Raw genomic sequence first — 27792 nt, 5'->3', positions numbered from 1 at the left:
CTCACCAGTAACTGCACACCGCACCATAATAACTCTAGCTCAGGAACCAATCCATGCAACAAACCTCGATGCCAACTCTGCCCACATATCTACACCAGCGACATCATCACAGGACCTAACCAGATCAGCCACACCATCACTGGTTCATTCACCTGCACATCCACCAATGTAATATACGCCATCATATGCCAGCAATGCCCCTCTGCTATGTACATCGGCCAAACTGGACAGTCTCTACGGAAAAGGATAAATGGACACAAATCAGACATTAGGAATGGCAATATACAAAAACCTGTAGGACAGCACTTCAACCTCCCTGGCCACACTATGGCAGACCTTAAGGTGGCCATCCTGCAGCAAAAAAACTTCAGGACCAGACTTCAAAGAGAAACTGCTGAGCTTCAGTTCATCTGCAAATTTGACACCATCAGCTCAGGATTGAACAAAGACTCTGAATGACTTGCCAACTACAGAACCAATTTCTCCTCTCTTGGTTTTCACACCTCAACTGCTAGAACAGGGCCTCATCCTCCCTGATTGAACTGACCTCGTTATCTCTAGCTTGCTTGCTAGCATATATATACCTGCCCCTGGAAATTTCCACTACATGCATCTGAGGAAGTGGGTATTCACCCACAAAAGCTCATGCTCCAGAACGTCTGTTAGTCTATAAGGTGCCACAGGATTCTTTGCTGCTTTTACAGATCCAGACTAACACGGCTACCCCTCTGATACCCTTAGTTTACGATCACAATAACGTTCTTTACCTATCACCCTCTGGAGGAGATTGAAGCGACACGACATTCGGTGGTGATGCTTCAGTAACATCCGATATGACTGGCCCTCCAGCAATAGCAGGACTGGTTAAGCACGAGGCAGGTTCTGTAGATGGCTGCAAAAGAAAATACAAAATGGTCAGTTTGTGATACAGCAAGAAGAATTAAAGAAGTTTGTTAGGTCAGTTATACATTGGCTTAGCAAGGGGCAGAGATGGGTTACTTGCTTATGACAGGGATTCTGGCTCATCTCCACCAAACTCCTTGAACTTCCACACATTGCCTTGTGGGACTCAGCAGCATTCAATCTCCTGGAGCACCCCCTGAGGTGGTGCAACTACACCACTCCTACGGGGGGTGGCGGGGTAGCTAAGTGGCAAAATCTAGTCCCTACTACTGGGCATAGCCCCATTGAATTCAATGGAACTACATTTGGTACTAAGCACTCTCTCTGGTAGTAACAGCTTACAGGATTGGGCCCTATGGGCAAATCCCTGCTTCTGTCACTCATTGGAGCAATTCTCTTGCAGTCAATGAGGTAGATGGTGGAATACTCACTGAGGAAAGCGCATACAGCATCGTAATCATCTCAATCCTCTCCCCCACCCATAGGCCTACTACAATACACCCTATGCCAATTGGAATGACAGCTCCAGAGGGATTTTAATGTAGGCAGAATGAGATTAGAACATATTTAAATTTTCCAAGACTCCTTAACTTCCCCTTGGTTGAAGGATCCACGAGACCTTTAAATCACTGCAAGCAACCAGGACCTTATTTCTATGTCCCAACAACTCAGCGTAACCCTTTCTCTCTCCAGTTACATATAGTCTTTGCTTACAGAACCCAGTGCCTGGGAATCACCTTGTTTAAACAAATGGCATCTATGGCATCTGTTCTGCACTGGGCAGGGTGACCAAAGCAATCACAGGAGCTATGATGCTATGGACTATGCAGGGCTGTTGTCTTCTCATCTGGTCAGGAGGGCCTCTGTTTCTAGCTGCTCTCTGAACAGCTCCTGCCTTGGAGAGCTAGGAAGAGGCTACGGGCTGCATGTCTATATGTAGGGACATTTTATGTGGGATCTTTATACTCACAGTCCAGAGGTGGGATTTGGGGACTTGTGCTCCTTAGTCATTTAGGTGCCACCCCAGGTTGTTAAGGATAGATTCCCAGCTGGAAGGACCCTAACCATAGAGATGTAGCCCAGAACATAGTCCCCCCTAGGCCACCCATGACCAAACACCTGGCTAGAATGACACCGGGTTGTGCTCCAGCTGTATCTCCCTCCCTGATCACATGGGCCTGTGAGTAGTAACCAGGAAACAGCGGACAGAATCTCTCTCCCCTACTCCAGCCAGAGCCCCTTCATTCTCTCTTCCATTCAGAGAATAGCAGGGAAGGGAAGCCAGAGAGCGGGATGAGCCCTCTTTCACTGCAGATTAGTAAATATTCAGATAAATAAAATGTAACTTTGCAAATCTCTCTCTCCACGATGTATTTTTGCCACATTGGGTCACTTTTAAACATTTGCTCTCTTTTAAAAGAGTTACCTGTGCTAATAGTTCATGCACAGAAATGTCACCTTTTTCACAATGACACCATGACAAAAAGAAGGAATGAAACAAGGGTCTGTGTTTGAAAGCGAACCTACCGACTGAATGAAATAGGAATCATGAAGAGGGTCCACAGACAAATGTCGGTTGAACTTGGACACTTGTGGTGCTGAGCTTCCATCATCTAACATCAGAGGTCTGTGGAGAGAAGGAGAAAAGATATTTTATCTCAGACTTGTATTAACTGTCTGCCACGTAAGTATGAGTGCAAGAAACATCTGAATCAGTGGCTGGCATCAGCTGGCAGCTTCTCAATGTGTGTGTCTTATTTTCTTTTGCTGTCAGTTGCTTTCCTGTCTTGTGTCATGGACGGTAAAGTGAAAAGATACAGTGTAAGAGCAGCTTTGGACAGATCACCAAGCACACGGGACCTGTTATGTCCATGCAGAGGACACAGGACCTTGTTTTTCCAGGTCTTATCTGAAAGATCCACACACGGTAAATGACACAGAACTCTACAGCCCACAAAAGACAGAAAATCTGAAAATCTCCTACCAGGATTAGAAGTTGCAGTTCCACAGAGGTCTAAGTCTAGTACTTCAAACCTGAGGCTTGGACCACTAAAGCATCCATCCCATTGATTTTCCTTTGCAGAGGCTGCAATATTTATTCTTTTAATAATTTAAATTAAGTGCTGGGAGGGGTTATATGACTAATACTAGAGAAAACCTATTATCTCAGCCACACTATTAAAGGGAAGTTAATTCTTAGTGAAAGCCCTGTCAAGCTACCAGGTTCCAGTGAGACCCCATCATCCAGTAGAGATCTTCCCAAGAGCAGCTTTCGCCTTTTCACCAGAGGTTTGAAAAGAAAATCTTTTCTCCATTCATCTTTGTGTGAATTTCTGCAATTTGCCTATTAGATCCAGTTGTCTCTTCTACATTCTGTGCTCTGTTTTGGAATCTCACCCCCATTCTGCCCAAACATGCAACATAACCCAATGCCCAAGTATTTCAATAAACTAAATTTCAGCTCAGTTAGACTGTAGTCTAAATTTCATGGCAATCCAATCAGTATTACATACAAATTTCACTAGAAAGGTAGACGTCTGATCAGAAATAAAGTATTTATTAATGAATGGAATACAGAAAATGAATAGAATATATGGGAATGCAACTTTCCAGGTAAATCGCAACCTTAATTTTGGAGGACTGAGGGTTAATGCCAATTACTGTTCCTCCATCCTCAGTTAAGCTTCCATTTTATACGATGCACAGTACCTAGCCCCTGAGTCCAGATGACACTCAGGAATGATTTAAAAAGTGACAAGTGATTATGGAGCTCTCGATTTTGCAAGGGGTGGGGGAAATGCAATACCCTATCAGGACTTGATTAGTACAAAATGCTGAGCCCCTATTGTCTGAAAATCAGGTCCCTTTAAGGGGTCTCAAGCTGGGACCTTGAAAACTCAGGCAACCAAAACCACTAGACCCTTTTGAAAATTTTGGCCATAATTGATCTCTCTTGGGTACTAAGATATGGCCTTCATCACCATAACACTTGAGCACCCCACACTTATTTAGCCTCACATTACCACAGTGAAATGGGGAAGTAGTACCTTCATTTTGCAGATGGGGAACTGAAACACAGAGAAATTAAGTAACTTGCTTAAGGCCACACAGGATGTTTGTGGCAGAGCTAGAAACCAAGTCACTGACCACTAACCTAACAACAAGGCCGTCCATCCTTCCTCTCCTAAGATCCTCTGTGCCTTTCTTTAGATCTCAAGTGCCATGGGGCAGGGAATGTCTTCGTTCTGTCTTATACGGTGTTGGCTACATTGTCAGTGCTTGATAATAGTAACAAATAATAAATGAGAAAGAGGGCAATGGATAGCTGGAAGTCCGAGTGGAAAGATTTCTTAGGTGGAGTCCAGCTGTTTTACTCTGGAAAGAACAATGGGGAACGTTTTGAATTGGTATCCAGGAAACTGACTATTTCAGGAAACCTTAGCACGTTATTTTTAAAAAAGCAGCCAAGCATATTAATCTCCTCGAAAAACAGAACCTGATACCAAATGGCAGACAGCTGAGTTTGCAAGGGGTTACAAATCCTCCTAACAATGAACTGACCTATAGGTCTAACTTTATAGGTTAGCCCATTCTTTCTGCATCCTCTTTTCATTGAGTTTCCTCATCATTGCTAATATTTATAACAAAAACAGACAAACAGCAAAACTCAACATTTGCCCAGCTTCTCCCTCTCATTTTCTTGTTTTAAAGAGAAATTGGCTCTAGTTCTCCTAGATCAGCTGATTGGTTAGTCAAGTAGAGCTCAGAAACACAGGAGGCCTACAGGCTTGCACCCATTACACCTAGCAATAACAAGGGTCTTTTTATCTTAATGCATGAAATGTACTATCTAAACTGTGTAAGTTTTGTAAGTAAAATTATTTTCAAACCAGAGAGGACTACCATCTTCTAAAGGTTATGGTCAGTGCCTGACTTTAATGATGCTACAGCCTCTGTGCTTTGCCTAGGCTTGGTAATCAGTTTCCCAGACCTGAAGAAGAGCTCCGTGCAAGTTTGAAAGCTTCTCTCTCTCTGACCAATAGAAGTTGTCCAGTAAAAGACATTACCTCACCCATCTTGTCCCTCTAATATCCCAGGACCAACATGCCCACCACTACACTGCATACAACATGGAAGCAGGCAGGCAGTGCTTACCTCAGTGCTCAATATTTTATTAATTCTTAGACAGACTCCATGACCTTACTGCTAGCTAATGGTAGCTTGAACCCTTCATCGGAGAGACTGCCTGAGTGGCTGAGCTGCATTGCCAGGACTTGGGCAGTGGTGTCCAATGCTTATGCCCACATCTGCAATCATTCCTGTGCCTGCCTTGTTCCCAACTTGCTCCACCACTGTTCCTGCTTTGTTCTCAGTCCTGTGGCTTCCTTGCTCCTGCTCTGCTCCAGCCCTGCTTCCCAACTTGGCTCCGGACCCTTGGGTCCTGATCCTTGGCTCTGGCTCCTGGATCTTGGCTCTAACCACAAGGCCATTCCATGACACATTCAAAGACAATGACGTTTTTTAACAAAATGCTTTCATTTAAGAACCACAGCAAGCTACAAAGCAGAGAGCAGAGCCCCTTCACATGTGTTTGGTATTCTCCTTGCCATGAGCCAGAAAAGATCATTCCTAGTTCCTTCAATTCATCCTGATACACGGAAGTGCTTTCTCTCGTGTCTGAACACTGTCACTGCAGCTACCATAGATCATAAATAGAGATGAGCTCAAAATGGAAGATAGGATCCACCTACCCATGAACTTGGAGAAGTTTGTATTTGGGTCTGGATCCAAATTTGACAACTCAGGCCCATCTCTAATCTTACATAGTCTTTACATTGAGGCAGAGAGCTCAGACATGCAAGTTACAGAAGTGCTCAATAAGGGGTGAGTTCTCAACTAACACTCAGAGCCAAGAATCAATACACCAGGTTCTCCTCTCACTTACTCCCCTGATACAGTGGTGTACCATAACTGACTTGAGTGGAGCTACTCCAGATTTATGCTGGTTTAAGTTAGAGTGAAATCAGGCCACATCTATCATATCAGCCCATCACTGTGGTAGCCAAGCACTTCGAATGAAATTCACCCTCTGTGCCGAGGGCCAGCACGCAGCCAGTTTAAAACCTCAAGATAAAGCCTGAATTTGACGCTCTGCACAGGGGCGAATTTTACGCTAACATAGGCTTATTCCCAAGCATCTATTACAATAATAAAGAGCATGTCTCACAAGATGTCCATGCCATCAATGACTTCCACACAACAGTAATTTACCCTTAAGATTTTAATTGTAGAAGCAGAATCCTAAGTGCAACCTGAACTATTTTATATACATCCAAGTTCAGTGACCCTATTTTAATTAATTGATTATTTTAGTTAGCTAGGGCCCAATTCTGCGTCCGTTGATTTCAAATGGGAAAACGTCCATAGGCTTCAAAGGAAGCCAGATCAAGCCCGCAGCTAGTTCAGTTGTCCCTCTTTCCGCTCACTCTGTATTACTAAAATAAAGGTCAGAGCAAGCTGACATGCTGGTTCTCTAAAGGCCACTGAATGAGGAGTGTCAGCAGGTCTGACTCAGCAGTTCTGCCCCATTCATTTGTTATCACCATGGTGCCCTAGTCAGGTGACTTCCCACCCCACTCTGAGCTGAGCTGGTGTTTTTAATGAAGCATGAGCATTATCTGTCCGTGTGCGCGCCACACCAGGGTACGTACAGTTTTCTCTTTATCCCAGCGCTGCTGGGGTTTGATTGGAGCTGGCCGAACAGAAACTGAATCAGCTGTTAGGGGAGATCAAAGTCAGGTGTTAATCAGCAGTGGTCCAGCATTCCACACTCCAGAGCACCTTTCTTATCATGTACATTCCCCCGTTTTACCGAAACCTCAAAGACATGGGATCTGCCATGCAGAATATAGAATCATATAAATGGCGGCCTGGAAGGGTCCTCTGCTGAGGTAGGACCAAGCAGACCATTGCTGACAGGTGTTGTCAAACTTGCTCTCTAAAACCTCCAATGACGAGGATTCCCCAGCCTCCCTTGGACGCCTATTCCAAAACTGGAACTACCCTTAGAGTTAGAAAGTTTCTCCTACTATAGAGTGGAATATCCGCATCAGAATGTATGAAATGATCTAGCCTGAAAAGGTTCAGGAGCAATTTGCATAGCTAAAACTCATGGGCCTGATTTTCAGGCAGTGTTTCCGTGCATGGAACTGTGCACATTCTTTCACTGCCAGGTGCGCACGAACAGGACTAGCTAGCGCAGCATGTGCATACACAGTCCCCAACTTGCCCCATCATATCTGGAGAGATTCGTGCAAACAAGCACAAAATTCCGTGTGCATCAGTGCACACAGATCTGCTTGACCAGAATCAATCTGTATATAAGGTAATGGGCTATTTACACACACACGGGTGGTCCTGGACTGAGTGTTTCAGCCATTTCTGCTGGATTTTTAACCCTGTTTTGCTCAGCACACCAACCATAACGCAAGAATGCGTTCGTAGTGAGAAATCCTTCATCACAGGACAGTTGACTCAAGCCTAATGCAACACTTTCACCGCAGACCAGGTGCAAACTGTGTATTAGCATCATGTCTCGCATCCATCGCTTGCCTGTTTCTTGCAGTACAAGAAAGAGAGCAGCGAAAATGCAACTACAGTGTGTGTGGAGCTTCTACCTTGCCATCGTGTTAGAATCAGAGCGTGACTCCTCTTTGGTGGAAGGGGAATCACTGTGGGCTTCGCTGTGCCATTTTACATGCAGCCCCATGGTGGGGGCTTTGTGGAGCCTCCCCTCCCCTGGGGAAGCTCCAGGAGGAATTCATAGATTTTCAAGGCCAGATGGGACCATTGTGATCATCCATTTTGACCTCCTCAATAACTCAAACTCTAGAATTTCACCCAATAATTCCCCCTACCAGCCAGATAACTGTGGAGAACTCATCATGGAGCTGCCTGGCAGACTGGGAAGCAGCCACCCCTAAATTCCCTGGTGTAACAGGCCAGTTCTGCTGTCCAGTGTGGAGGAGGTACAGCTGGTTGGTGCACCTCAGAAATCACACTGAGAGACCCAGAGACTGCAGCTGTGTCTGCATGCACAAGGGATGGGGAGGCTCTTTGCATCCTTTCACGGCTTTCTCACTGATGCATCAGGGCTCCATCTGGGCCCGGATTCTTTGAAATCTATGGAAAAACGTGACCTTCCCATCTCTCGGACTGTGCATAAAACATAATGTGAACCATTCAACAGAAAAGCTGATGCAGTTTTTAACTGAGAAGTCTGAGAAGGACAAGCACAGCATTGCAGTGCAGTGACTGGAGTTAGAAACCATACAGTTCTGCCTATCCAAGGAGATAACATTCCTGCAGTATCTGTCATATTCCCAGTTCTTAGCATTGACTTCAGCGGGGGCAGTCTCAAGGATCTTATGCTTAAGGCTGGGTAGTGCAACCTTTTCTCCCTTGGTGAGTCCCACCTCGCTCACTGACCTCATTGGCACTACTTGTAGGCGTGAGCACTCACCGATGAGAGGAAGGGCTGCACGATCTAGGGAATGTACAGGCATCATGACAATTTTACTGCGACTTGCACAAAGAGCTAGGGAGAAATCTGGGCAAGCCCCAAAGTCGGTAGTCGACACCCATAGCCCAAGGTATTAATGATGAGGACTATCTCCACACAAAATAGAAATGCATAAAATGATCCATCTTGCTCCCATTGAAACCAGTGAGAGCTTTTCCCCTGACTTCAATGTAAGCAGGACCAGGCTCAAAGCACCCATGACTCCCCTACATACAGTGTAGCCTAAAGTTACTGTGATCACTAAGGAGCAATACAAATCCATCTGCTTAAGGATTTTACCCTTCTTTATACATGGGCACAGAGCTAGATGCTGAGTCTGAGCTCCCCTAATGCTATCCCAGGGCTGCATGGCTGAAAAACCAGATATGGCCAAAGGTGATACAATTCTCCGCCTGTCACGCAGAGCTCCTCTTAGCACTCAGGGAAGCCATGTGCAATGCAATTAGGAAAGAGGGAAAATACATACACAGCAATGACAGAGACTGAACAAAATATAATGTAGGCTCTGGACAGGAATAGGCAGACTTCACTACATCTTTTTGATAGGCTGTATAACACAGTTCAATACAACTTTACTGTTATCTGAGCCGAGCTGGTCTGATCGCTACCTTGTTGATCACTTTCTGTTGCTGAGAATGATTCTGCCTGAGAGATACAACTTCCCGCCACAGGACTTCATTTTGTCTGAAAGGGAAACAGTAACATCCCCTGAGCACACAGACATCCCCACCCAGAGGCCTGGCGTTCGCCGTCGTGGCCGACTGTGTGAGATTTTTATCTTTTCTTAAAACCCCAGGTGCTGGAGACTTGATTATGTGAGCTTCTCAACCTTCATATTATATATATTTAAACTAAGTAGTTGGCCTTCCTGATTGCAGAGAAAGCTTGAAAATACAACCCCAAAAAGGTTCAATAAACGTAAGGCAAATAAAAAGAATCCAAAATCATTTGTGATTTCTGACTGGTTTGGGTTGGCAATACTATACTTCTTTCCACTTCAACTGAAATGGCACTCCTGTAAATTCAATCCCTCCCAACCCCAATGAGACGATATTATTGAAGGGTCATATTTCAAAAGGACCTCTCAAAATTGTGTCTGCAAATCAAATTGTCCACATACACACATAGCTTGAATGCAAACACAGGTTTTATGTGAGCAGTTTTATAGAGTTTCTTGAAAATTTGGCCTCAAAGGTCTTCATTTTAACACTAAGAACTAGTGAATACAGCATGGAGGCTCCATCCTTTGCAGATGCTTCTGTGCCTTCATTATGCAGTGGTCTCAGAACAGCCATAATTCTCAGTGCCTTAGAACTCGGCACAAGACAAGTTATAGACAGAGCTGGTTGAGTAATTCATTGGGAAAAAATAGCCAGCGAATACAGCCCTATTTGCCCACCACTCATTTGTGACTGTATTCTGATACCATTATTTGTAGGTATTTGTGGAATAGTTTGGAAGTACAATTTTTCAGCCTGTGCGCAGTTTGCAGTCTGTTCATGTTGACTATTCACTTCTCATTATTTGTGGTATGTGATTTTAATTCATTGAATGCAATTTTTAAATTCCTTTTATAAATTCAAACTGGAAAGGAAGACCAAAACCCAGTACTTCATTGGACATAAAATAAATGCTTATAGCACAGAAAGGATTCATTTTAAAGATTGTACTGGATGTGCATGATACTATTCCCAGAGGTCTACAGGTCTTACAAATACTCCCCAGGGTTTACAACTATGTCATGAAGCAGACTCGTAGGAGCAATGTGAATGCGATCAACTCACTGCTTCATGTCCTGCATTTGACACTCCATGTTCTCCTGCTGATTTCTCAGAATCTGGACTTCATAGAGCAACCTGCTGAGATCCTCCTGGCGCATCTTCGTTTCCTCACTTTTCACAATAGATACCTGAGAAGAGCACATGAGGCAGAATTTACTACCGCAAGACGTTATGACAGGGATAAGAACTTTGCAATGGTTTCTACGCAGGAGTATCAGTTACAACCTGGGCTATAAAGCGATGATATATTGGAACAGGAGACATAGTTTTAAGAATCCGGGGTGGCCCCAAAGGGTCATAGCCAGGGGCACTGGAAAGTAAACAGAGGCTGAAGAGCATGAAAAATTCTTTAATAGTGAGGTCTATTAGGCTAGGGACTAGCATCCTAGCAGCTGTGGTGAAAGACCCATCACTGGAGTTATTTAAAACTGAACTGGACAAAAATGGTACTTTAAGGATCAATCCAGCACTAGCACTAAGGAGATGAACTAGCTGGTCTACCTAGGCCTTCTACATCCCTAATGTCAGCTATTCTAGGAAGTGAGGTTAGCTAATGATGCAAGCTTTCTAGCAGCCTTCCATCACCCTGCCCATTCCTCTAATGACACCCTTAGACCCCATGCACATCAGCACCCCAAGAGAAGAGGTGCAGCTCTCACTCAATTCCCACCTTCCTTTTGATGTGTTCCAAGAGGTGTTCGTGGCCTTGTAGGAAATAAAGATGCTGGAACTCGGTGTCATCCCGTTCAGGCTTGACAAGGCCACCCTGCTCTATATTGACCACTTTCCTGAAGCCATCTAAACGTAAACAGAACTGGTGAGAACCATGTATAGCATATAGATTGGGAAGAACAAAGAAGCCCAATGTTTGAATTAGCCTTCCCCACAGTACCCACTGATTTTCAAGTATCGTTTCCTTTTCCCTGCTCCTAATTTCTGCCTGAGTGTTGTCTTAGATATTGCAAATAGGCTGCGAGGAACGAATCCTTCACTGGTTAGCTCACATGGTCCTGAACATGCCAGTGGCAGAGATGGGCCAGAGATGCTAATTTGTCTAGCCAAATATGCCTCAAGCCCCAAACTGGAGGCACCTGATGCTGAAATGGTAGTACAGTCTCTACAACCAATTCAACCCGGCACCTCTCTGCTGACCGGGGCTGCTAATCAGTGCCAGCTGTAATGATGGTGACCCTTGTTTGTTACCAACTTGCCCATAAGCACTCACTCCACATGGGCTACAGAACAAATCTTGGATAGAAACAATTTTTTAACCTAGGCTGCATTTAAACTGATGGTCTACAGCTGAAAGGGCCATTTCTAATCCTCATGTAAACATCCACAGCCCACCTTTACTTTGTAACACTTTTGTGAAAAATAAAAGTGTAATTAAGGCTGGAGTTCATCACCCAGGCAGAGGGCGAAGCACCTCTGACATTCTATGTAAGTCCTCAAAATAGGACATATGAAGTGCCGAGGTGTTGTGCTGGCCTCTGCACAGGGGTGAATTTCACCCCCTAAATCCAGCACCTACTACTGGGATATTTTGTTATCCAAAAAACACTCTAATGACACAGATCACATGTTCTGTAGTTGCTTGAGGGTTTTTAGGAATGGGACATGTGAAGTGCTGTTGAAACTTCAACCAGTGCTTCAAAATATTAATATCTTTCAGATGTATTAAAAATAAAGAAAGCATGTGATAGTGCACTAGCAGCTAGTCACTGTTTGAGGCTCTGTGGGTGTTGCAGCTGAAATTGAAGGTAAGCTGGTGCAGTTTTATTTACACAGAATGTGCAAAGTCCCATGTCTCCGAATACAGCAGGAATCAAATGGCAGGACACAGCTTCTTTTACTCACAGTACCAAGAGCATCCATTTCAGCCTGCATCCTAGACCTATAAACCTCTCTCCAGGTTTCTTCCAGGGTCAGCTTTCAGCTGGTCCTTTTGGATCTCTCGCTCGCTCTCTCTTTTGTGCCTGTTCTCAGTTTGTTTTCTGCCTTCCCTCACTTCCCCCTCCCTCTGCCATATACCCAGTGCTTAATTTGTGCCAGGGCTTTCTGGGGCTGAGCCCTGGCACCTTTACGCTTGGCAGTTCATAGCCCTGGCACCTCGGGGCTTGCTTAGTAACTTATGAAAGCAGGACTGCCCAGAGGATTCAGGGGGCCTGGTGTCTTCTCGCCGCCGAATTGCCACCGAAGACGGCACTTCGGCAGTGAGTCCCGGGGTGGAAGGACCCCCTGCCACGGGTCTTCAGGACACTTCGGCGGCAGGTCCTGGAGCAGAAGGACCCCCTACCACCGAATTGCTGCCGAAGACCCGGAGCGGAAAAAGCTTTGGGGGCCCGGGCTCCGCGAGAGTTTTCCGGGGCCCCCGGAGCAAGTTTCAGTGCCTCTGAAAATCTTTCCTTGGATGCTTGTGTTCACTGATCTAAACCATACCTGGGCCTCTCGGATATTGGCCTAAACTATGAGCTATGCCATAATAATTTTCCATAGGGAAAAATGCATTAAGTGACCAGTCAAGGGGCATATAAAAACTGGTTTTCTAACAAAAATGACCTCCTACTAGTGACGGAGGAGAACTGTTCTCAGTACAAGAAAACCCTGGGCATGGGTGAAGATTGTGCTTTTAAGATTCTGTTGCAGGGCAAGAATATCAATAGGGTTTGTGAAAATTCTGATATAACATGATATACAACGTTAAAACAAAAGACAAATGATGTGTCATCAGATTGACCGTAAGCCGAAAACTTTGGAATGGAAACTTTGTTTGTTTACAATCTGTGTGCTCAAATATGAATACAGCACAAGGAAATCTCATTCCTGTGTTCTGGTAACAAGCCTTTCTCATGACCTATGAATTCATCAGAAGCTTTTAATCAATCTGCAGCCTTCTATAACAATTCTTTATCCGTATTGCACAACCTTCTGTCTTGACAAGGGAAGGTCTTCATTTAGACACATAATTCAGGCCACACACAATTGGCACCATCTCATTTATATTATTGTATATTAGTTGCTGCAGAAATGCTAAATCTTAATAAGATGACAAAATTATTTAAGAAAAAGAATTTAATCCATATCATTTTTCTTGTGTCCTTCACTTTGAGCCTCTGTGGAATGCTGAGTCTCATATTTGGGTCTTGGCTCTTATACTTAAATGTATTTTTTATTCTTATGCTTATTTTGTTCCCTTCTTTCCCAGAGGATGTCTCCATTATAGTGCACTCCGGCACTAGAGTTTTACTTACACATGTTCAGCTGCCGGACGAAGCTGGCCATGTTGTTGTGTTTGAAATACTTAGGCAGCACCTCCTTGGCAAACTGACCTTGATCGAAAACGTGGAAGCTGGTGCCATTCTGCAGAGAAGATAGGAAGAAAAGAAAAAATTCACACGGTAGTTCTGGAATCCCCAGAGACACGTGCAAGCTAGTGAAATGGGAGATGGCCAGATGGAGTTAATTACTTAGAGCCATGACTGTCAAGGTGATCAGATACAATGAGGTTGAGATGCAATGGCGGGTGAGTATGGGGTAGCAGTGTGATCCAATGGGTAGGATACTGAACTCAGGAAACCTAAGGGGGGGAGGGATAGCTCAGTGGTTTGAGCATTGGCCTGGTAAACCCAGGGTTGTGAATCCAATCCTTGAGGGGGCCGCTTAGGGATCTGGGGCAAAAATTGGTCCTGCTAGTGAAGGCAGGGGGCTGGCACCAATGACCTTTCAAGGTCCCTTCCAGTTCTAGGAGATTGGTATATCTCCAATTATTATTATTATTATTATTTAAGCTCTATTCTGGGCTCTGCCACTAGCTTGCAGGGTGACCCTGGGCAAGTCACTTCCCTGCTCTGTGCCTCAGTTTCCCCAACTGCAAAATGGAGATAATGATATGGACTTCTTTTCTAAGGTGCTTTGAGATGGACTGAGGAAAAGTTATATATTATTACTTCATGGTAGTTAAACCCAGACAGATTGCTTCTATGGGACTGCGACTTTAAGGCTCCCTTTCTGTGCAGACGTGACTATGGCAAAGCCATGCATGCTGGGACGCAAAGTTGAGTGTATGTGCCAGCCAGCGAGAAGGTGGAGGAAGTAACCGGGGTGCCATTTTGGACTTGATTCTGACTCACAGAGGAACTGGTTGCAAATCAGAAGGTTGAAGACAGCTTGGGTGAAAGGGATCATGAAATGATAAATGTCATGATTTTTAGGAAAGGAGCAGCAGAATACGGACAATAGATTTCCAAAAGGCAGATTTAAACAAACTCAGAGAACTGGTAGGTAAGGTCCCATGGGGAAAAAAATCTAATGGAAAAAGGAGTTCAGGAGAGCAGGGAGTTTTTCAAACAGACAATATTAAAGGTACAACAGCAAACTATCCCATGCAAAGGAAAGATAGCAAGAATAGTAAGAGGCCAATATGGCTTCATCAGATTAAAGAATATTTAGGTAAATGGGATATATGCAAGTCAGCAGGGCCTGATGAAATTCATCCTAAGGCATTGAAGGGACTAACTGAAGCGATCTCGGAACCACTAGAGGTTTACCTTCAAGAACTTGGTGAGGTGTCAGAAGACTGGAGAAAGACAAACTATCTTTAAAAAGGAAAACAAAGAGGACTCAGGGAATTACAGACCAGTCAGCCTAACTTCAATACCTGGAAGGAAACTGGAGCAAATGATTAAACAATCAATTTGTAAGGACCTAAAGATTAATAAAGACTGACCAGCATGGATTTGTCAAGGAAAAAAATTATGCAAAATCAACCTAATTTCCTTTTTTAATAGGGTTACTGGTCTAGTGGATGCAGGGAAGAAGTAGACATGATATATATTGATTTCAGTAAGACATTTGACACAGTCCCACATGACATTCTCATATGCAAACTAGGGAAATATAGTATAGATGAAATTACTATAAGGTGGGTGCACAACTGGTTGAAACACCATATTCAAAGTATAGTTATCAATGCTTTGCTACAAAAATAGGGAGACTTATGTAATTGGGTCCTACAAGGGTCTTTCTGGTACTATTCAATAATTACTTGCACAATGGAGTGGAGAATATTCTTCTAAAATTTGTGGGGGAGGAGTTGCAAGCACTTTGGAAGACAGGATTTGAATTCAAAAGGACCTTTGCAAATTGGTCTGAAATCAACGAGATTAAAGACAAGTGCAAAGTACTACACTTAGGAAAGACAAATCAAATGCACAGCTACAAAACAGGGACTAACCGACTGGGCAGCAGTAGCCACAGTAGAGAGCAACAAAAATGATAAAAGATTTAGAAAACCTGACCTGTGAGGAAAGGTTAAAAAAACTGGGTATGTTTAATCTTGAGAAGATCGGGGAGGGGGCGGATTTGGTAACAGTCTTTAACTATGTTAATGTCTGTCATAAAGAGGATGGGGATCAGTTGCTCACCATGTCCACTGAAGGTAGGAAAAAAGCAATGGGCTTTATCTGCAGCAAGGGAGATTTAGGTTAGATATTAAGAAAAACTTCCTAACTGCCTGGGTAGTTAAGCTCTGGAATAGGCTTCGAAGAGAGGTTGCGGAATCCCCACCACTGGAGGTTTTTAAGAACAGGCTGGACAAACACCTGTCAGGGATGGTCTAGGTTTACTTGATCCTGCCTCAGCGCAGCAGGCTGGCCTAGATTACCTCATGGTTGCATCCAGCCCTACATGTCTATGAAAAGCGGGTGCAATGCCTCCACCAGTGCATTGCAGTCACGTTACGATATGTCTACACTATAACCAGAGGAGTGACAGCACTACATGTAGCCATGCCCAAGCTATCTATGTATTAGTGAGCTTGAATACAATAGCAATGAAGCAACAGTGCCCTGGACTAGCCACTCAAGTACATACCTAGTGTCAGAGGTGGTCTTCTACAGCCCGTGCTGCCCAAGCTTCACCGCTATTGTTATTCAAGCTAGCTAGATCAGGGTACAGTCGTACCTCCGATTGCATGCTCTTATCAGCAGGGCCACTAACTGGGCTGGGATGGACAGTCTCGTCTTTGACGTAGTGTCCACCAGCTGCCAAATGGGGAATGTCACACCCTCCCGCCTTGTTCTATCAGGACACTGGATGTTGAGCGGAGGGAAGGATGCAGGACACTTTTAGGCTGTGTTGGACTGTTTTCCAGCTGGGGAACACATTCTGATGAACACGCCTGCATTATTCTTGTCCTTGCTTCTACACCAGACCCACGCATATAGGCCGATGAAACACAATTTTGGGGGTGGGCCAGAAGCACAGCACTATACCAGAGTTGGGGAAATGAGCTGATATTTAGACAAACAGGGTTACTTGGTCCTGTCTCAGCACGGGGGCTGGGCGAGGTGAGCTCCTGAGGTCCCATCCAGCCCTACATTTCTATGACACTACATCTAACCCTAGATTTCCATGCCCCCATGCTCTTTGTTTAGATTATGCTTCAAGACAACTGTTGATAAGCCACGAATAGTATCCATGCAATGAAGACCAGGGAAGCTAAATCCCAGGGAGTGGACTGGGATTCTCTGCTGTGAAAGCAATACGCACACAGTCCTTTGTGCTGATGTGGCTGCAGTTTTCCACTGTGTTCAGCATTACCATTAACGGTATCACCTGGGCTTCCTTGTCACAGACAAACCTATTTTCTACAGAATTATTAACAACCATGATTGGGTCTTTTGATTTTTACACAACAACAATATGCAGAAACCATGTGGACACAGTTGGGTCCCAAATAACATTTTTACTGACGTGCAAGGCCTCTAGGGTGAGCAGACAACAAATGTGAAAAACTGGGGTGGGGGTAGGGGGTAATAGGAGCCTATATAAGAAAAAGACCCCAAAATTGGGTCCCTATAAAATCAGGACATTTGGTCACCCTAAAGGCCTCTCTACATACACAGTGCTGGGTCTGGACTGGTTTTTGGCACCTTCTAAAACACAGAACAAGTAAGTGCCACTAGAGGGCTCACAAATGATTTGAAGAGATGCTGCCTTATTTTCTTACATGCCACATATTGTCCATCAATGATGGGATACTGCCAGATCCTTCTGCCCTAGTCATTTTCCTTATGATTTCTTTGCTGTGGTGGCAGATCTCGGTGTCTGAATGGGGCCTCTTGACCCAGCCGCTTCCATTAGCTATTGCAGTTAAGTCATAATTACAGCTGATTCAAGACTGCAAAGAAAATGCATGTTCAGAAACATGCAATCAAATTCTGACTGGCGGTTCGACTCAGCCATGTTTGATCCCCTTATTATCTCTATTTGCAAATATTTATACAGATGGTTTTTTGTTCAGACAAATATTTGGGAAATGGCTTCCCTTTATTAAAATATAACAGGATTCAAGTATGGACAAGTGTATTCACTAGTCACCATTACTTATCCCTACTGCTATCCAGTTAAGGACCAGAAGCAATATCATGTGACTTCAGTGAGCCGTCAGGCACCATGAATAATGAGTAGTCAAAACGAACAATTTGCTAATAATCCGTAGGCTGAAAATGATTCATAGAAACTTCTCTGTTGATACTTACTAATAGGTTAGCAGAAGCCAGAATTCGCTAACATATGAAAAGGTGAAAGTTTCACTCATTCACATGCTTAATAAAAAACACCCTATTTAAAATCCTCTTGATGCTCTTACAGGCTGTAATCATTGACGTGATTGCGGTATCACGGATTCAGCACTCTGATGTCACAGTACAACAGGTGGGCTAGAAAGGAGCAGGGGGAAGATCAAAAATAATCACGCACCATATGCAAGCGGGTCTGGAAAATTATAGAAAAAAAAAGTGTAATGAAAAAGGGACTATTTCTAGATTAAAACTTTCTCTCCATTGTGAAAGCTCTTCTTTAAAGTGAATTATGTATAAACCCCATGATAAAATGAAGGAAATGGGCCTATAACACAAGATTCATGCGTTGGTTAATGAACAAAATATAACTTTCTGTTTAGAGGTAGAAATGCAACTTATGTCCCATCCCATGCACTTGGAATGAAAACTGTGCTGAACAACGCTCCCGTGGCTAAAAACATGACAAAGAGGCTAGTATCAAAATATTTTTTTTAAAGTATGCTTTAATTATAGTTCCTTTTGTGGAAAGCGAGTTTATAAACAACATACTGGATAATTCTCTGCTGAAAAATAAATCATGTCTCTTTATAACAAATGTTAATAAAGTCAAGTGCACAATACGATTTCAAAATGCTAGAGTCAAACGACGTTCGTCCTTTAATTGCACTTAGCGTTTAAAAGCCCCAAACGATAAACAGTAAGAAACATCACGAAAATAAACAAACCTATTAAAAATAAAAATAGCCAAACTGCCAATAGATATGCAAGTCACCGTGTCCACATACATACTAGTTCAAGTGCTTAGTAAAAGTGACTCTAGTGATTTGGGGGCCCAACTTGAGACCCTTTAAAGGAGCTTGATTTTCAGAGGGTTGGCACTTATTTTCAGAAAATCAGGCCCATTTAAGGTGTCAAGCTGGACACCAAAAAAAAAAAATCAAGAATCCCCCCCTCCACCACCACCACCACCACCAAAATCATTAGTCACTAGGAAAATCTTGGCCTCTCTTTAACACAAACAAGCATAATATTCAGTGTGTCTATAAAAGTCTCTCTAAAGAACACTCACTCTTTTCCAGCTAACGCTGGCAAGGTACTTTGAAAATGTCAAGTGCTGGATAAATGGTACAGAATATCATCTTTTAGATGCTTTGGACTTGTTTTTGTCCTGCTGTCCCATGCAGTTTAAGTGACCTCCGGTATTAGCTTTACTTACAGTGCTCCAGCAAATTAGATGGTTTGTTTCAGGATCTTCCACCAGTGTCCACAGTTTAGTCAGGAATGCTGGCACATTACTGGAGTATCCATCCATTGCCAGGGAACTGGGTGAATCTTGCATCGTTTTTCAATGTTTTAGTTACACTAACTCCATCTCTTTCAATATGCCTGTCTTGCCGTGCATGTGGGTCACAGGAAGACTGAACCATTTAGTTTCATCCAGGTCCAGCTGAAAGTAGGCCCCCGCTCAGTCACATCAGCAGTGCTGTTCACACTCTTAAAAACTCAGCACAATGCAACGGCATCACCAGCCCCAGAGAACAATGCACAGAATTAAAATGCATTGCAGCCAATCGCACAATGCTGTGAATAAACATGCAGCGTCATGCAAAGAGAACACACACTGTACACCTCTGGCTGGGAGGTTAGCAAATCACTGGAACGAATTAAGAAAACACATGGCTGGCATGTTTGCAGGATGACAGGAAGCACTGACAATGGACTGTGAAGGTTCTGAGTTTAAACATTAGTTAGGAGCTCCCTGTTCTGAACTATGGGCAAAATCAAGGCTGGTTTTAAGTGTGCCAAACCTTAGTCAGGCTGAGCAAAACCAAAGCTGAGTCCCACATTATCTGAATCCCAGAGTTCAGCGAGCTTTGGATAAACAGCTCTGGACTGGGTGAAAAGAGATGATGAAAATAGATAGACCCCAGGTACCACCATCTGCTTTATTATTATTCCAGGTGTTTCACCCACCGCTAGTTATGAGCAGCTGGATTCATTTGCCCCAGACTCTGAAGCCCTTATTCATGTTGGTGAGCACTTACACACGCGAGTACTCTCCTTGGCTTCCATGGGACATGACTTGTTGCTCACTCAGGTAAGTAAAAGCACAACAATCTCGCCCTTTATTTGCTGTGTTAACACATGTTGTTTCCTGGGCACTTGATGACAATGTAATCAGAGCTCAGGATCATTTCAAACCAAATCAAGCTTTAAAAATCTCTCTCCAATATACACCAGGGATTTCTGACACATTCTCCTGATGAACACACACACACACACACACCAGCTCACATAGAAGTGGGATTGTGGGATATTTTGTTGAAGTGAGAAGTAACTATCACTCCTGGAAGGGTGAAAACTCCCTTGTGAAAAGGAGAACGTGAGTGTCATTAGCATTAGTGCTTTTCCAAAGTGATGCCAGGGATAACAAAGGCACAATTAGCTCGGAAATGGTTTTCTTTGAGATCTTCCCATGAGATACTCAAACCATCATCTGGAAATTGCATTTTGGCACAAGGAAAAGAATGCTCAGCCAAGAAGATTAATCGGGCATATGCGTTACTATTTTAAGGGTTGTTTCCCTGCTTTTATTTTACATTAGAAATTCAGGCCCTGACTGGGATGGAAGGTTTGCAGACTGGAGAACTAGTGACGTGCTGGCACAAGAGCCAAGACAGGGAACATTGGGAATGGGTTTTTAGTCACACTCTTTAAAACGCTTTGGTTTTTGTACATTTTTGCTAGCACCTATTTAACTCAAATGGCTAATTAACATTCTGGATAAATAAAGCCTTTGTTAATGATTCAACAGCCTCACCTCTTCATTTAAGGTATTCTACAGCACCTAATACTATGAGGCCTCAACCTGGTTGTCCTGTGGGTGTTATCACAATGTAAGTGGTAAATAAATAAATCATCATCATCATCATTCCCAAGGTCCTCCAGAAATATCCGGAAAGAGCAAACTTGACATTCCTGATATTTCTAAGCTAATTAAAAAGCCGGTGGGGGGGGAACCCTTAAATATCATGCTTTCTTTATATGTAATAAACAAACAAACAAACCACTAGCCTCTTTCTTTTAAAACCCTTTGCAGATTGTCTTTAAGTCTAAATGGTCCGTTTCTACAGCAAGGCAAGACAAATTGTGCTTTCTACAGCAGTCCAGCTGGGGTTGGAGAGAGAACGTTCCTGTGTGTGTCTGAATATGAGTGTGTAGGTAGTATGGAAGCAACAGAAAGAGTCTGCGCTAGCCCGAACCAATACCCCAGGTTCACCCGTCCTGCTCGGAAACACGTCTGTAATGTGGCAGAGTCTGTGGCTCCAGAATAGGCCATATCAGCCATCAGCAGACCCACAGATAATTTGAAAGGGACAATCTGTGAAAAGACAATCATCCTTGACTTTGAAGGATTCCTGATGATGATGATGTAGTATGGATGTGGTTTTTGAGGCAATACCCTAAAATCTCTGAAACTCCATTCACTTGGTATCTTTGTATCCACATGCTTTTTTTTTTTTTTTTTTCAAACTGGCTTCCTGTCAAAATAGGTACGTCACTGAACTACTGTCGGTTTCCAGGGGTGACGTTCTTTGGTAATCTTGAGAGTGTATCGTTTTAGACTGGGGCAGTGTACGAGGAAGGTATCTACCACTTCCTGACTAACCACACAGTAACAATGAATCTCTGTTAGATTGACACACTTCCTTGCCAGGTCTATTAGCGAGGAGTTCAAATCGTCCGAGGGGGTCGTGTGGAGCACCAGCCTGTTTAAGGTCCTGCTGTAACTGCTGGTGACAAACCTAACCTGGTTCACCATGTACGTAAAAGTATTCAGTTGTAAAGTTCCCACGGGTATATTGGGCTTTAGGATCCGTGGTATCTTCCAGGCAGGGACTGTGTGATCAAACTCCAGGTCTACGCAGAGTTGAGGATGCTTCTGGATCACGGCAGCCCAAAGCTCTTCAGAGATGACTGGAATATATTTGTCCAAGCGCTCACAAAAAATATCTAAGCGTGTGAAAGCCTCTCTCTCTGGCTTGATCAGTTCCGCAAACACATCATTGGACAGGCTGGCATAGTAGACTCCCAAGGTAGACAACTTCGGACATACATTAAGAACCTCTCTGATGGTTTCTGGCTTCACGTTGCAAACCAGAGTGCGGTTGTTGATGAACAAGCTGCGCAGGTTTGGGCTGCTGGTGGCTATGAGTCCAACAAGCCCATCATCCAGGGTGAACGGCATTCTCCGGAAATCAATATGCTGAAGGTCTATTTGGTTTTCTCTCTGGCATATACTTCGTATGCTCTGCAGGATGTCCTGGCCAGAGTAGAAATAAGGGTTCTCCCCTTTGCACACGATGCACAGCTTCTGCAGCTTGTGGTTCTGCCTGGCCAACATGTCTAGAATGTGGGTGACGTTCTTCCGATTTATCTCCTTGGACTGATCAAACACAATCCTCAGGTGTTTGATCTGGCTCAGGAACTGGTGTAAACTCTGCAGCATGCCCTCCTCGTTCTCTGAATCACAGCTGGAAGAGCATTATGAACACAATTAGCTGTTTTGCTGGAGCTGCAACAAGTGAACACAATGTCTATAGTTTGGATTACTGTCCTTTATTATTAATGTATTTATTATCTATCTCCTCCACTGCCTTAGAGATCTGTTCTCACTTGGTTTAGAAGATCAGGCACCGGGCTGGGAGTCAGGGGACCTGGGGTTTACTCCCAAGCCAGCCACTGACTTGCTGTGTGATGCTGGACAAGTGACTTCTGTGCTCTTTGCCTCTGTTTCTCCTCTCAACCCATATCTGTCTGTTCTATTTAGATTATACGATCTTCAGGACGGACTCTCTCTATGTGTTTATACCGTGTATGGCACAACGGAGCCCCAATCTCTGGTTGGTCCACTAGGTCCTATTGTAATACAAATAATAGATAACAACAATACAATTAGTTATGGGGCTCGGTTACTATGTACAGACAGAGGCAGTGAGTTCCAGTCCCATGGAGCTTACATTCAAACTCTCTTTTCACTCCGTCTCATATACTAGAGCTCAGATCACCAGCTTCAACAGCACCATGACAATCATTCCAGTGACCTTGGCTGAAGCTTTCCCTTTGCACCTGAAAGTGGCCTAGTGTTATAGAGCACAGGAGTGGAATTCAGGGGCTATTTTCAGCTCTGCCTGCTGTCCCGGGGCAAGTCTCTTCCCCTTTCTGGGCTTCTGTTTCCCACTCTTTAAAATGGGGATAACGACGCTGACTGCCTTTGTAAATCCGTGGACAAAAAGCGCTATATCAAAGCTAGGTGAGGATTATGATGATGGTATCTCCTTGACACTTTTCAAAGCACATTTAATGCCACAACTTATCCCTTTCCTTGACTTATGATTCTTAATGCGTTCTTTAAAAAACAATAATGGTCTAATCCTATTTTCTCTACCACACACACAGCCGCTACTTGTAGGAGATACTGTTACTTACATAGTTGCATAGATTAGAAAGCCCGAAGGGACCATTGTGATCATCTAGCGCAGTGGTTCTCAACCTTTCCAGACTACTGTACCCCTTTCAGGAGTCTGCTTTGTCTTGCATACCCCCAAGTTTCACCTCACTTCAAAACTACTTATTTACAAAGTCAGACATAAAAATACAAGTGTCACAACCACACGGTTACTGAAAAACTGCTGACTCGCTCACTTTTACCATATAATTATAAACTAAATCAATTGGAATATAAATATTGTACTTGCATTTCAAAGTGTGGTATATAGAACAGTATAAACAAGAAGGGGTGCTGGAACAATTAGTATAGTGGGGATGCTGAGAGCCATTAAACCAAACTGTAAATCCCATATACAATGGAAACCACTTCAAGTGAGAGAGTGCGGCAGCACCCCCAATACCACTAGTTCCACCATCTCTGTAAACAGGGATAGTTCAGTGGTTTGAGCATTGACCTGCTAAACCCAGGGTTGTGAACTCAATCCTTGAGGGGGCCACTTAGGGATCTGGGGCAAAAATCAATACTGGGTCCTGCTAGTGAAGGCTGGGGGATGGACTTGATGACCTTTCGGGGTCCCTTCCAGTTCTATGAGATAGGTATATCTCTATATATTTAAACAAGTCATTGTCCATATGAAATTTTAATTTGTACTGACTTCGCTAATGCTTTCTACGTAGCCTGTTGTAAAACTAGGCAAATATCTAGATGAATTGATGCACTCCCTGGAAGATCTCTGCATACCCTTGGTTGAGAACCACTGATCTAGTCTGACCCGTATAACACAGGCCATAGGACTTCCCTATATTAATTCCTAATTAAACTAGAGAAGATCTTTTCCAAAAACATCCAATCTTGATTTTAAAATTGCTAATGCTGGAGACTCCACCATCACCCTTGGTAAGTTGTTCCAATGGTTTATAAGTATTCACATCTATAGACTGTAATCAGCAATGCGGTTTTCGAATGAAGAACAGTGCTTTAAGATAAAATAAGTTGTACTGCAAGATTTATAAGAGATGCTGTATGCTTGACTGCACAGGCACCTACAAACAGTAGAAACTACCTCCTCTCACCTGATCTCTGTGAAATGCCACACGGAGCTTGTGGAAACAGCTGCGGCCCAATGTTTGCACACTTGGAAGGCTGTGTATCTATCTCGGAGAGACAGGTAGTAAAATATATGGACAAGGATTTCTTCCGGGACGTAGTTCCAAAATTCTGATCTTGGAGCAGGCATCTTTCTGACCCAACAGGCAGCAGAAGCACTGAGAACCACCTTCCAGACTGCAAATAATTCCCTAGACTACCTGGTGCAGAAAAAGGAAACACATCAACCCAGCCCTAGTTCGATATAATGCTATTACAGAGGGTCAGAATTTTTTCTTACATTTTGAAAATTTCACCATAATTTTGACATGTGTAAAACAAACACTGAGGTGGCAAAGTTTGCAGACAAAACAAAATTATTCAAGACAGTTAAGTTCAAAGCAGACTGCAAAGAGTTACAAAGGGATCTCACAAAACTGGGTGACTGAGAAACAAAATGACAGATGAAATTCAGTGTTGATAAATGGAAAGTACATTGGAAAACACAATCACAACTATACATATAAAATGATGGATTCTAAATTAGCTGCTACCACTCAAGAAAGAGATCTTGGGAGACATTGTGGATAGTTCTCTGAAAACTTCCACTCAATTTGCAGCAGAAGTCAAAAAATCTAACAATGTTAAGAACCATTAGGAAAGGGATAGATAATAAGGCAGAATATATCATAATGCCACTATATAAATCCATGGTACACCCATACCTGGAACACTGCTTGCAGTTCTGGTCACCCCACCTCAAAAATATAGATTGGAATTGGAAAAGGTACAGAGAAGGACAACAAAAATTATTAGGGGGATGGAACAGAGAGGAGAGGTTAAAAAGACTGGGGCTGTTGAGCTTGGAAAAGAGATGACTAAAGGGGGACACGAGAGAGGTCTATAAAATCAGGAACGGTGTGGAGAAATAGTTATATACCTCTTCGTGTAACAGAAGACCCAGGGGTCACCCAATTAATAGGCAGCAGGTTTAAACAAACAAAAGGAAGTACTTCTTCACACAACGCACAGCCTGGGGATGCTGTAAAGACCAAAAGTATATCTGGGTTCCAAAAACAATTAGATGAGTTCATGGAGGATAGGCCCATCAATGGCTATTAGCCAAGATGGTCAGGGATGCAAACCCATGATCTGATAAAGCCTCTGACTTCCAGAAGCTGGGATTGGATGGCAGGGGAGGGATCATTAGATAAGTTGCCCTGTTCTGTTTATTCCCTATGAAGCATCTGGCACTGGCCACCACTGGAAGGCAGGGTACTGGACTAGATACCTTTGTGGTCTTACCCAATATGGCCATTCTTATGTTCTTAAACACAAAAAAGGAAGTTTAGACAAACTTTGGCCAATTTCCTTCCCCATCCACTCCATTTTTTGACCAAACATAGAAGCTGGTTGAAATTTTTTGTCAATTCCAAACTTCAAAATTCTGGGAAAAAAAGTGAAACATTTCAAAAAATTTGATTCTTCAACCCAAAAGTTGAATTATCCAGTGTATGGCAAAACAAGGAGTTATAATGAAAACTAATTTGTGATTTTGACCACAGCAATTATTAGCTGCAATTGCTAATATAAGAAATGGCAGTTTGGTCTAAGGATTTTACTGTGATGATCACGCTAATCATACATTCATGTATGTATGTTGCATATTGACATGGGACCTTTTCATTTAATTATGCTTCTGTGTAAATTATGATGCAAGAGAATGAATGCATGGGAAGTATACTGAAATGTAAAGCACAAAACCACAAGTACATCTCTGCAATATTATTTCTCAGTGCTGCTTGGCGTATGCTCTGTGTCCAGCCACTGTACTGCTACACAAATAAAATTACCAGCGGTAAGTTTTTATTTGACTCTTTTCAACTTTCTTAACAACAAAGTGGTGGACTTTAAAATGAAAGGCTAAAGTCTTTAAGATCTGCAGGTTATTTCTCTTTCAGATTACAGCAGCAGTATTGCCAATTCTCATGATTTTATTGTGAGTCTTGTGATATTTGGTTCTTTTCTTGATGCTCCAGCTCCTGGAGTCATGTTGTTATTTTGTGAGAAATTCAGCTTTCATGTGAATAAAAAGGGAAATTTCTAGTCTTAAAAATTCAAAAATCAGAAGCCAGAGAAAGATCCCAATATATATATATATGTTTAAAAAAAAATCTTGTAATTTTTACGCCATTCATGATTATTTTATGCTTGAGGGTGACAATACTGCAGCAGCCATGCTCTCTTGTCAGATATCCCACCGCTTATGCCCTGTCTCTCACCCCATTACTGACTGCCCAGCAATGCGCTCCTGCTTCCTGCCTGGGAGATGCCTTCTTGCTTTCCCTGTTTCCAGCACATGTTTCTTTATGATATCTGACAGTTTACCCTCAGCAATCCTACTTCTAGCTCAGATTTAATAAACTCTCTCATTATTCCAGCACTTGCCTAAGTAATAAACTACTCAGCATCACACCTCTCCTACACACAACTGTTGTGATTTTATCATGAGAGGTGGTTTTCTTAAAGTCCCAGCTCCTGGAGTCATGTGAAAATCTCAGTTTTCATTCAAAACATTTCTCCTCCCCCCATGATCGCACAGAAAAGCTTGAAAGCCTGATCCAGGTGCCTCCTAAAGACTCAGAAACCAGAAAGCAAAGGGGAAAAAACCAAGTATATTCCTTTTATATAATCTTGTTATCTTGGGACTGGCAATACTGTCTACTCGTTACTTTCTTTCAGAGTCTAAGGAGTTAATGGCCTGTTCTCGGGAAGGCTCAGCCTGGTTGATGCACCTTTGCTCCGGAGCGCCACTATCCCTCCCCCAAGGCTTTGCTCCCTCCACATGACCACCGAGAAGAGCCAATCTCTGTGCTGTGCAGCATTCCCAGCTGCCGGCGGCCTCCCTGCACCGCACCCTAGGGCGGCAGGCGGAGCCGATCAGAGGGGCGGGTCGCCCCGGCCCGGCTGGCCCCAGGAAGCAGGCGCTGCATTAACGCTCGGCTGAGCTAGCGAAACACGGAGCAGCTTTTCCCTCCTGACGAGCTCTCCCCGCAGGGCAGGGACCCTGCACTTGCCAGCCGGCGCCACTGCAGCTTCTCCCTGCAGGCACGGACCCCACCCCGCATGCATTTGTTCCAGCCCCCCATGAGCGGGGAGGGGGTCGGTGCAGGTTCCCGCGGGGGCACTGAGTGGCTAAGGGCCTGCCTGGCTTCAGTTCCTCCCTCCACGGGGAAGGGGCACCGCCTACCCGTCCAAGCGCAGCTGTTCTACCTTCCGGCCTCGGTCACAGCTGCTCCGGGGCATGGGCGGATCCGCCTGGCTGCCCCCGCCGGCCGGTTCCCT

General features: G+C 43.7%; 2 protein-coding genes across 5 annotated transcripts in view; both read right to left on the bottom strand.

The window, feature by feature from the left end:
* HSF4 (heat shock transcription factor 4) overlaps positions 1-21241 on the bottom strand; it is a 34050-nt gene extending 12809 nt beyond the window's left edge. The window contains exons 1-8 of the mRNA XM_030581430.1: positions 19066-21241; positions 13518-13626; positions 10937-11064; positions 10270-10394; positions 9094-9169; positions 6615-6679; positions 2431-2530; positions 768-892 (exon numbers count right to left, since the gene is read on the bottom strand). Of these exons, the coding sequence (XP_030437290.1) occupies positions 768-892; positions 2431-2530; positions 6615-6679; positions 9094-9169; positions 10270-10394; positions 10937-11064; positions 13518-13626; positions 19066-19188 (851 nt within the window). The 5' untranslated portion in view covers positions 19189-21241. The remainder of the gene's footprint in view (positions 1-767; positions 893-2430; positions 2531-6614; positions 6680-9093; positions 9170-10269; positions 10395-10936; positions 11065-13517; positions 13627-19065) is intronic.
* A 109-nt stretch (positions 21242-21350) lies between these two features.
* On the bottom strand, positions 21351-27792 carry FBXL8 (F-box and leucine rich repeat protein 8). 4 transcript variants are annotated; one of them, XM_030581433.1, is made up of 3 exons: positions 27721-27792; positions 24435-24668; positions 21351-22384 (listed from the first exon to the last, which is right to left on the bottom strand). In XM_030581433.1, exons 2-3 carry the CDS (start codon positions 24596-24598, stop codon positions 21409-21411), a joined length of 1140 nt encoding a protein of 379 aa, XP_030437293.1. In that variant the 5' UTR covers positions 24599-24668; positions 27721-27792; the 3' UTR covers positions 21351-21408. The 4 variants fall into 4 exon arrangements, with proteins under 4 accessions (XP_030437293.1, XP_030437292.1, XP_030437294.1 ...); XM_030581432.1 differs by having other exon boundaries at positions 27698-27787; XM_030581434.1 differs by having other exon boundaries at positions 24435-24664; positions 27698-27787.

The sequence above is a fragment of the Gopherus evgoodei genome, chromosome 12, assembly GCF_007399415.2.
Source record: "Gopherus evgoodei ecotype Sinaloan lineage chromosome 12, rGopEvg1_v1.p, whole genome shotgun sequence".
In the NCBI taxonomy this organism is placed as follows: Eukaryota; Metazoa; Chordata; order Testudines; family Testudinidae; genus Gopherus; species Gopherus evgoodei.
Note: the sequence above shows the minus strand (reverse complement) of the source record. Positions and strands in the feature narration are given on the sequence as shown.